The sequence below is a fragment of the Symphodus melops genome, assembly GCF_947650265.1.
Source record: "Symphodus melops genome assembly, chromosome: 7".
In the NCBI taxonomy this organism is placed as follows: Eukaryota; Metazoa; Chordata; class Actinopteri; order Labriformes; family Labridae; genus Symphodus; species Symphodus melops.
The window spans coordinates 20,026,124-20,037,248 of NC_136697.1; the positions used below are offsets into that span (position 1 = coordinate 20,026,124).

General features: G+C 40.0%; 1 protein-coding gene across 1 annotated transcript; it reads left to right on the plus strand.

The window, feature by feature from the left end:
• Positions 1 to 839: 839 nt before the first annotated feature.
• Positions 840 to 6,911, plus strand: gata6 (GATA binding protein 6). The gene is made up of 7 exons (XM_079348110.1): positions 840 to 922; positions 1,532 to 2,437; positions 2,922 to 3,094; positions 3,913 to 4,038; positions 4,151 to 4,238; positions 4,352 to 4,449; positions 4,905 to 6,911. The coding sequence occupies exons 2-7, from the start codon at positions 1,591 to 1,593 to the stop codon at positions 5,064 to 5,066; spliced, it is 1,494 nt and encodes a 497-aa protein (XP_079204236.1). The 5' UTR covers positions 840 to 922; positions 1,532 to 1,590; the 3' UTR covers positions 5,067 to 6,911.
• The last annotated feature ends 4,214 nt before the right edge of the window (positions 6,912 to 11,125 follow it).

The window sequence follows — 11,125 nt, forward strand, 5'->3', positions numbered from 1 at the left end:
GGGTGTAAAATCATATATTAAAAATCCTTGTAAAAATGTGGCAGTATTTTTAGGTAAATATATTCAAAGAAATATATATATTAAAACAAGAAAACGAGAGGTTTTCTCAAGCATACACACAGGCCCTGCGGACATTATAGCAGGATTATATAAACTGGGCGTTATTGAGGAAGTTGGGTTTTACTGTAACAGTTGGTCTAGCTGGAGCTTATTTAAACATTTGTATTGTTGTTGATTAATTAAGTTTTCTCTATCAGCTACATCATGATTCTAATCCCTAATCGTTAAGGTATGGATGTTTTGAGATTTATAAACTGCAGCATAGGCCAATGCTTCTGAAATGTAGTAAAATTGATCTAAAAAGCAAAATTAAATAAAAGCCCCCATGTAAACTATTAAACATTGAGACGTTGGCAATTTAAGAAACGCCTTCGGCCACAATAATTTGAACAAAAAGGCAGCACAAATTAAATTTAACAACTAAAATGTTTAACACTACATTTTAAAAATGTCAATCTCAAAACGGATATAACTTATTGATTAGAATTACATTTGATCTCATAAAAAAAAGAGAATAAATGATAAGGGTGGAGCTCCATATTGGCCTTCCCAAATCAATTATACTCTCTGAAACGTGATCGCATTTGTAAATTATTAGAGCTCCCAGACATGATCAAGTCTCTCCTATCCGTGTTATTTCTTTCTGTGATTGATTGGAGGAGTCCTCAGGCTGGCACCCCCATCGTGCTTCCAGCGGCTAACACTCTTCATGATTGGTCCGCCTCCTGCAGCCGCAGCACCCAGAGGCGCCTCCTCTCATAAACGTCGTCAGAGCGCACCAACGTTTCCCAGTACTTCCAGGAGAAGCAGCGCGAGCCACTATCAGGAACTTTGCCTGCGACCTATGGCACATAACCAGCAGGTATGTTGTAGAAAGCGTCTTATGTCTCGTATTTTTAGCACCTGTTTGGTCTCTAGTAACTCTCCCAGCTGCTTTAAACATCTGGCTGTGTGCTCAAGAGGACCGAGCTCATCATTTCGGGGTTTTGTTTTATCGCTCCTGCCTTCCTCTCTGCTCTTATCTGTTTTGGGTCTTATCAAACGGTTATCTCTTTTGCTGTGAAGACATATTGCATTTTGTTTCCTATCTCCTATGTGTGTGTATGTGTGTTTACTTGTGTGTGGGAGGACAGAGATTTGTCATGGACGGACCAAGCGCCTCTTAAAAGCGCTTGATGGGAGTATGGCAGCCACATTGGATTAGATGTGTCTGATTGGAGTTACATATGAGAAGAGTCGGTGAACGTGTCGAGAAATTAAAAGTCACATTGTGTTTTGTTTGGCTTCTGTTGGGAAAATGTAGACTATTCGTTTAAAGTTAGAAACAATCCGCACACCAGGGATGGATCTGCGTTTATCCGGAATGGTTTTCTATCCAGATGTTTATGGGAGCACGCGCGTAAAAATTGTATTGCGTAAAAGTCAACATCCCCCTGCTATCCTAACGGTCCAAAATTCGTATTTGTTACAGGGTTGACTACTCCCTTACGATTTTTATTCACACCTACGGTGTATGGAAAGTGCTCCTGGATGGACCTGGGCGAAAATAGCTGGTCCATGGTCAAGCGAGAAGTTTCAAGCAGCCCAGGCTCGCCGGCTGAGCAGACCTACCTGACGGGTGACAGCAGGAGGGGAGGCCCCACCTCGGACGAGTTGAGGACTCCTCCGAGCGACCTTGACGTATTGGGGCACCGCCGCTCGGACAGCAGATCTCTACACTCCTACGTTCACTTCGGACACCACAACAGCAGCCTGGGCGCTGCCGAGGACATCCCGTTGTTTACGGATTTAGATCAGGGCAGCAAACTGGTCCTTTCCGGCGGAGCACACAAGACGAGCCTGCTGGTGGACCCAAGCGACATGTACCAAACACTGGCCATCGCCGCGGCCCAGAGCCAGACTGGATATGATTCCTCCTCTGGTGGTTATATGCACTCCAACCCAAACTCCCCCGTGTATGTACCCAGCTCCCGCGTGGGCCCTATGATACCCAGCCTCTCCTACCTGCAGGCCAGCCCAGCGCAGCCCAGCCACGCAGTCTCCAGCCACTCGGTGTGGTCTCAGTCCACCCCGGAGAGCCCCTCATACAGCACGGGGAGTCCGCACGCTTCCAGCCGGTTCCACTACCCTCCGAGCCCGCCAATGAACAACGGAACTCCTCGGGACAGCGGCTACAGTAACACACTGAATGTGAGCAGTAGAGACCAGTACGGCCTCTCTCGGCCCCTCAGCGGGACTTATCCGAGTCCATACTCTCCTTATGTCGCACCTCAACTCTCCCAGCTGGCCTCACCTTGGAACGGGGGACCTTTTGATAACACTATGCTGCACACCTTGCAGAGCAGAGGCGCTCCCCTGATTCGAGGACCAAATGGAGGTATGGAAAAAAAAAACGGAAGGGGGGATGTTTGAGATTTTGTGGAAGAAATATATATGATTTATTTTAATATGGCAGCAATATTTCTTGGTAAAGGCTCCTGAGGGGTCTCAAGGCTATAGGCAGAATTTTAAAATTTAAAATAAATAATAATAATAATAATAATAAGCCATGTAGATTTTTTTTAAAAGAAAGTAGTACAACACTTCTGACTGTGCTGGTCTAAAATCAGGCTAGAATTGATCACAAAAAAACACGTGGGGCGTATTTCAGTTTAGGCCTATAACCTATGGCAAATCAAATGTTGCCATAATAAAAAGTACATCGAAAATAGTATGAGTACATTTATAAAGTGTCTGGTTAACGTGTAATTTCCATGTCACTAAATATATTTTCAATTGCTTAATCATTTTACGAAATCAAAACAAGGTCAGATTTAAAATCAGGTCAGCCGTGCCATGTACTGACTTTATTCTTTCTTTAGTTACAGATATTCTCGACGATATGGGAGAGAGCAGAGAGTGCGTAAACTGCGGTTCCATCTCTACGCCGCTGTGGAGGCGCGACGGCACGGGCCACTTTCTCTGCAACGCCTGCGGCCTTTACAGCAAAATGAATGGGCTCAGCCGGCCATTAATTAAACCACAGAAACGGACGGTAAGCAGCCGAGGGAGCACTTAACCACTCAATTTCCTGCCTAATCATCTTCAACAATGGCTGGAGGTTATCACCGGGGGTACTCATGGAGTCTGATGCAGAAATTAGACCTTTATATTATGAATCCAGCTTCTCACCAGTGTAGAATATTATATCTAAAATATCTCGGTCTTACTCTATCTGTGACTGATTGTGTAAAATTGGCAGAAAGGTATTTGTGAAATATAAAAAGAACACATCACATGTATATTCTAGTCCAAGATTGGATATTTATTTATGCAAACTGACACCATCATTGCCCCAGTAACACACATTTATTTGCCATAACTGATACAATTTACAAGGATGCAGGACTAATTTTCTAAGTAGTTAGTTTTGACAGTATTAAGATAATTTTGAATTGGATATTAACTACCCAAGATTAAGCCATTAATCTAATTATCCACGCACTTAATCTGTCTGCTATATAATTTAATCTCAATAAATCACAAGAAGGGTAAATCTCTTTCTGGTGCCAGTACGCGCATTACGCACAGCAAGGAAATGAGATGTCGAATATAGACTCCGTGAAATGTAACATCCTGTCAAACCAAATGGCAGTTAAATTGAGATCATAATAGGGCCATTATTATTGTTAGGAAATTGGGTGTGAAAGGCCGAATTGTAATTGAATTAGTTGAGTGTGCTTTCACTTAAAAACGGAACTGGAAGTGGCAGACGAAGACTTCTCAGTTCTGTTAATATCACCGTCTTCTTGGAAATGTCACACGTGTATAGTGATTATAATAATTAATCAAATCTTCCGTATTTGTCAACAGTCGACTTCCAGAAGAATCGGCCTGTCCTGCGCTAATTGTCAAACCAGCACGACCACTTTGTGGCGCAGAAACGCTGAAGGGGAGCCTGTGTGCAACGCTTGTGGGCTCTACACAAAATTACACGGGGTGAGTCAAGAATTTATCCAACACATCTTTTAATTACAAACGTACCTGGATTAATCAGCACCTTTAAGATCAAATACTAACTACTTTCTAAAAAATGATCTGAAACATACAGGTACCTCGACCGCTCGCCATGAAGAAGGAGGGCATTCAGACAAGAAAGCGAAAACCGAAAACTTTGAATAAAACAAAGGGGTCCTCTGGTGAGTCGCTCGTCCTAATTGGTCCTATACCTATAGAAAATCCTCATTAAAACACGGCTTTTGCATTCATATATGACCTCACATAAATATTTCATTTATTTGTGAATTTTCAGGAAACAACAACTCTGTCTCTATGACTCCCACATCCACATCTTCATCTAATTCTGAAGACTGCTCAAAAAACAGCTCTCCATCTGGACAGGTGTCAGGGGTAAGAATTTGGGATTAAATCAAAATGTACTATTTAAATTCAATGCACCAACACATTGACATCATTTTGCATCCACTTTGAATTGATTAAACCTTAATGTAAAGATTGTAGATATTAAGTTTAAGAATATGCCATGGGATCTGTCATGGAGAAAGTGAAAGTATAGATGACTTGCTACAGCAGGTGTTTTGGTAAATAAAATAAAGTCATCACATGCAGGCAGTCAGATGCTCTGTGGTGATGACTGTTGCTTATAATGTGTCACATTAAGATTACAGGAAGATGAGCTCACAGTGCTTAGCATGTGGTGGTGTAATGTGAACTGTATATCAGTTTAAAAAAAACACACAATAATCAAATCTCAAAAAGAGACACAAGTATTATGAACAAAGAATGACTATTTTAAATCATAATTTGGCTAACAAATGTTTTTTTTATTTACTCTGCTTTTCTAGGTCAGTTCGTCCGTGCTGTCCAGCTCAGGGGAGGGAACAGTCTCAGGCTCAGCGGTGAAGTACGCGTCACAGGACGGTCTGTACACCAGCGTGGCTTTGTCCCAGCCTTCAGACGTAGCCTCAGTGAGGGGGGAGCCCTGGTGCCCCATGGCCTTAGCCTGAACATCTGAAGCCTTTGGCTGGACAGCAGTGTCTAGTCCCAGCTGTCTGGATGTTATGTGGTGTGGAAGTATTCGAGGTTGGCAAACTTTTTGTCTATCCTCCCAGCTGATTCAAGAAGAAATGGACATGGTGGAAAAAGAAGAATGAGAAGCCTGAATTGAGCATGGAATAGCTACATTTTCAGTCTTGCATGGGGTTCATGTGTCCCTTAAAAACAAAGGGAAGATGATCAATCAGGTGGCCTGCTTTGGATGGTTTCTGGACCCTGCCATGCACTCGATGAGTCTCCCATCCATGGAACAGAACATGTTTATCCCTAAAACAAAGCCATCATGTACATAACGGATTTCCTCTCTGAAGCTGGTGATTGGATACCACGGCTTCCCAAAGTGTTGTGTTCATTAAGGACATTTAGATTTTTCTTTATTTTCTTTCCACAACTGGAATCATGCCACAAGTGCCAAGACAACTTTTATGAATCAAAAGAAAAAAAAATATTTATAAATCTTCCATTGTTGAAAACATGGCTATGATTGTTAATAAAGATATCAATATAGAGTAGAAGTTTAACCATGCTGATGTCTTCTTTTCTATTTTTATTTTCATTAGTAGTGGTTGTTTGTAGTACAGAAGTGTTGAATGTGCACATGTTGTTTCCACTGAAGCTCTTACTGTATTTGACTGAAACTAGCTTGGTTTAAACAGGGTATAAAAGACTATGACATCTAGTGGTTTTGTTTAATTATTTACTAAAGGAAATGCAAATAATCAGACCCGTTGTCGATATATCAGCTGCTGGATAGCCTTACGGTACTACACATACTCTTTTTCATGTAAAGCAGTTGGACGGCTTGTTTGAACAAAGCACACCCAGAATAGCAGTGCATCTACTGACCTTTACGTTACAAGACTGCAGGAGAAGAATGTGGGCTGCACTACCTGACTCACCATAAACTGTACCTTCTACACCATGTTGTTCTGTTCTGTTGCGTCATTATTCAAAACAAAAATTAGACAAAAGAGGAAAGTTAGGTCACCTCTGAAAGATGACTTTGACTCATCCCTGGGAGGTTATGAGAACGTTTGATGGTCTGATAGTTTCACATGACAAGGTGTTAAATGAAAAAGAAATGTCAACAAGAAAGTAGTTCATATGTCAATGCCATATTTCATCATAATTTAAAGTTGTTTTAATGTCATTTTGTGTTCACAGCATGACTGCCATGCATTGTCCAAGTTTGAGGGTATGTTTGATTTTGCATACAGTTTGTCTCTTTATGCAGTGATGTGGTAGGTAGGGGTAAAAAAAAAAAATCTGCGCCTCACACGAGATATGAAATTCGGTTTTCTGGACTTATTTATTGTTATGTTTAAATATAAGGCTCCTTCCTTTGTAATTTTCTTTTCCTTATTTTCTGAATGAGAAATAATTTTATTTAAATCACGTCCAATAAATTGTTCCAGTGATGCAAATTTATTTTCCAGTTACCCTATGCTTAACAAAAAAGTAACGATTTACAATTCGTTAAGGGATTTTTCTCAGCCATGTTTTGACTCCCTGTTTCTCCCTTAGTAGAAATGCTGTTTTCTTAGTTTTTTTCTTTCTTTTTTTTAAATTAAGGGGTGTGTTTAAAAAACAGAAATAGCTAATTTAAGATAAAGAATAGAAAGAACACATTACAAAATAATTAAGAAAATTCTCACCTTGACTTCTCAACTCAAATCTAAATGTGAAAAACTGCCCTCAAACTGAACATTGCTTCCAGACTTCCAGATTTTTTCAGGGTTGCTTTGTTTTACATTCTGCTTATGTTTCATTAAAGCAAGCCTTTATTCTTTCTGACAGCATTTTTACTTAAGAGTTTTTCTTTTCTGCCGGCTCCTGAAAGCTCAAAGCATGATCCACTTTCCTCTGTCCTCTTGAACCAGCAGCTCAAAGTACCTGTCACAATGTTTACTGTGCTTAAGCGAATATGGCCTGTGAGTAATAGCACATGAAAAGATTTTAGAGATGGTTAAGATTTATGTCTGGGCTTAGCATTATCTGTAGGCTCTTTGACATATTGATTCAACCAAGTTTATTGAGTGTGGAGGAATGTGCTACACTGCACAACGGCCACATCGAGGGCACTTTTTTCATGTTTTTAAAATTGAATCAAACATTTTGTTAGACTCAAACAGCAGCTGTTGTCAGGTTCAGCAAAAAAATAGTCCATAAAAGTCCTTTCTTTTTCTGTGCCTGTATCACCAGTATCAGGTTTGGTTGTAAAGGGAACATGGAATATTTTGTCTGTGTTCATTTGCTGCTGGGTGTTATATAAAACCTAATCTGTAAACGGAGACCACCGGGGATTAAGCCCTTGAGCTTTCATGTAGATAAATTACTAAACCACATTTAGATATGTAAATGCAAACTAATGTTGAACTGAAAACATGGGCAAATATTTATGGGTTTGGGAATTTATGAGGTGGTCCTACCTTGGCACTGTCTGACTGGTATCCATGGTGCTGCGAGGGAGGAAATATAAACACAACGGTGCAGAAATCCTCCCTGCATACGCTCTCATCTAGATAGATGTTCGCAGAGCTAGGGTTCACAGAGACAACCAAGTTCATGCAAAGTGATGCAAACGGCAACTCACAGTTATTTTCTGTATTCTGATGGAAAGTAATTTTTTTTTTTGTGGATGATACTTACAGATTTGCCTATTTAGGAGCACAGTAGGGAAATGGGATGTTAAAACAAGAGATTAAATAACAGAAAAGGGGGGGGGGGGGGAGTCAGGCAGTGTCAGACAAAGAAGGAGACTACAGAGATTTTGATGGCTGCACAGGGTTGAAAGTCCTCCCAAAGTAAACAGAGCATGCTAACGTAGCAGCAGCAGCAGCAGCAGCAGAAGAAGACAGGCCCCAGGGCTGTTTGGCTATGGGGGCTGAAGCACAGTAATGCCTGGTGGCTCCCTCAGGAGATGCCCGTTGATCTTTCCATGTTGCCTTTCAAAGGAGAGCACTGCTGGCCCTGCCTCCGGAAGAGATGGGATCTCTGACTCAGCCCTTTTGGAGTTTCCTCGACAGACACGGGGGCACATACTGTGAAGAAAAAAACCCAAAACAAAACATTTAAAGCACACTGTCTTGTTTTAGAGGGTTTCTACAATTGGACTACCATCAAAAGAACTCTCATGGACAGAAAGTTGATTGCAGATTATTATCATGTGATTTATACAACTTGTCACATTCATAGAAAGCCAAATGGTTCCTTTGAAGCTAAGTCCACAGAACATTTCACCCACTCAATTAGAAAACATAACCAACACTGTATGGGAAGAACAAAACCAGCTCCTCCACCTCTGTGACATCATATAGTCTCAAACTGTGACTCACAGGAAGTTTGTCATATACAACATAAAGATTAAGTAGGAGAAAAATAAATGATGAAATAATGAATAATAATAACACGGGTGAGAAACCTCACTCCTCCACCTCTAACTCTATAAATAATACAGCGGTAGGGACGCTGCAATATTGTTAATTGTCAAGCGTAGTGATGACATCACTATTGCTATATATAGTCATTGTTTCTTATTACAGAAATAGTGGGAGTGTGTTAAGGGAAGGCTGGGTGTTGGAACGAATGACACTTCTTGCAAGGAAGAGTAAAAATCACAGGGTGGGAAACATGTCTTTGCCATGACTATGAAGTGTGGGTGTGTGCGTGCACAGGCGTGTGTGGCTGTGTGCGTGTTTTGTGAGTGCGTGTGTGCTTTCAGGAATGCAGGAAGTTATCAGGAATAGGAGCTAATGGACGACTGAAAGTGGAAGAAAAGAACAAAAGGAAAAAGAGCATTGTTATGCTGGAAAAAGGGAAAGTTACTTGTCAAACTACGACCATTTAACCTTAAAGAGACGCACGATCTACACCAGTTCACACAAAGCAAACAGTAGTCAAACAGAAAATATAGGAAATTACAGCAGAGGAAATATATATATATATTTATAAAAACAACAGTTATTGCTCACAAGGCAGGAAATGTTTTGATATGGCAGTTTACTGTACAAACAAACGGTTAGCTTGTGATTATGTAAACTTAACAGCCCAACCTTTTCTCCACTTTTGTATTATGATGGGAAATATAAAAAGTAATCAAACAAATTTCGTATTTTTATTGACAATTAAAAATCGTATTACTCGTTCAATGTCTTGTTTTGTAAACAGTCTATTTCTAATGTTTGTCTTTGCTTTTATAAATTCCAATTTTCCAGGACCCATTACAGCAAATGTAAACACCTATGTTTTAAATTGCCAAATGTCTCTCGGAAAATGCTTGAAGTGCTTTATCTTTCTTTCAAAAATGTTCAAACAATGATCTTCTTTTGCTTTAAAAACCGAGCCGTGATAAACCATGACTGAATTAATTAATGACAATAAAAGAGGAACTGAACTGATAGCTGTTCTACACAATCAAGTTAGTCCAAAAGGAGCCCATGTTTGTATTACTGTCAAATCAATTTGAGCTGCTTTTTTATTTGGGAAAGTTTGACAAAAAAACTGCGACCATTTTATTTAAAACTTTGGTTCTCAATCAGGGTGCATGCTGCATCTGAACGAGTCTAAGGTGATACTCCTAATATTGTTGCTTGGCTTGATTCTGTGACTTAGAAATATCCATGATTGATGGGAAAATATTTCTTTAGTAGAATATTTTGGTCTTTGGCTGTGCTAACCCAGTAAGTAAAGATCTACGCTGATGTGGAAACGTTCAAGACAAATAGAACGATGTTGGGATTAGATGTCTGGCCTGCCTGTGAAAAAGTTTGTCAAGTGTTGTGTTTGTTCAATCTGTTGTTCCTTCTAAAAGGTGCAGACTGCTGGGAACTTTCTGCTCTGCATAGTGTGCCAAATGTGCACTTAGGCACATACAAACATCAAGTTTATATTACAGGAGAGTTGGACTCAATTAGTACATCCACAAAATGTTAGAGGACATATTCTTAACATCATTACATTAAAAAGGCGAGGTACAGTTCTAAATCATTTTCTATTCACATAACCTGAGAAACATAACATCACCCTTTTTTATTTCCTGTCTGAGTGGTTTAGATTTCTGTAAATGGTGCATTCAGTTTCAGCTTCATCTGCTAACGCTAACCTCTGAGATACTTATACGAGCTAACAGCTCTTTTAGGCAGGTGTGCTTTGAGCCATTGTAAGTGCACAGATGCACATCCAATCACAATAATAAGGCTGCCTGTGTTTTTATCGTGAGTTCAGCATTTTAGCATGTTATAGTTTGATACTTGATAAACAAATGATCAGCTCTGATGAAGACACAATAGGGAATGTCTGAGACCATCAAAGTCCAATGAGGTCCATGAAGGACCAACCAACCTGCTGTAGAGGGAAGTGATGTTGACTAAAACACAATGTGTTTTGATAAGTTTGTATTTTCAAAATAATAGAAAATCAACATGAATATATACAAAACACAACAAAAGGCCAATACTGTGGCTATGAAGATATGTTGCTATTTTACTCCCTCTTTGGTAAAATCTTTTCAAGCTTTGTGGGATTGCACAAATAAAGTTAAGTATGTAAAGTATGTAAGAAGCCCAGTACAATTTGACTACCAAATCCATCCCTATTTTTAGACAATGCAATGCCAGTTTCATCAGGTAACTGTTACTCTCTAATGGAAAAGCTATTTCATTACCAAGCCCTCTGCTTGAAGGAGTCTGTGCTTTGAAAGTCGGCCATTAAATCATGGAGCTGGTGTAAGTATTTTCTGCTGCAATCTGAGGAGTATGCTGAGATTCTTTGGAGTTCAATGCAAGGTTACAGCTATCTCTCCTCTCCTACTAGCCCCACAGTCAGCATTGTGTCCAAGGCGTTTTGAATTAAGTTCAGCGCTCTCATGTATGGGAAACAGAGACTGCCGCCAAATGCAATACTTCCCAGAGCATTTCTGTCAGAACCCTGGCCCTTTAAAACAAAAACATAGTGAAATCACAGCAGGCCCCTTTAATCAATTAAACATAAGTCAACAAGCTGATCATTGTCT

Excerpts from the sequence above, each read along its gene's own strand:
- gata6 (XM_079348110.1), top strand. The coding sequence starts at position 1,591 with ATGGACCTGGGCGAAAATAGCTGGTCCATGGTCAAGCGAGAAGTTTCA. Across the intron at positions 4,039-4,150 it reads TCTACACAAAATTACACGGG|GTACCTCGACCGCTCGCCAT; the intron begins GTGAGTCAAGAA and ends TGAAACATACAG. Across the intron at positions 4,450-4,904 it reads CATCTGGACAGGTGTCAGGG|GTCAGTTCGTCCGTGCTGTC; the intron begins GTAAGAATTTGG and ends CTGCTTTTCTAG.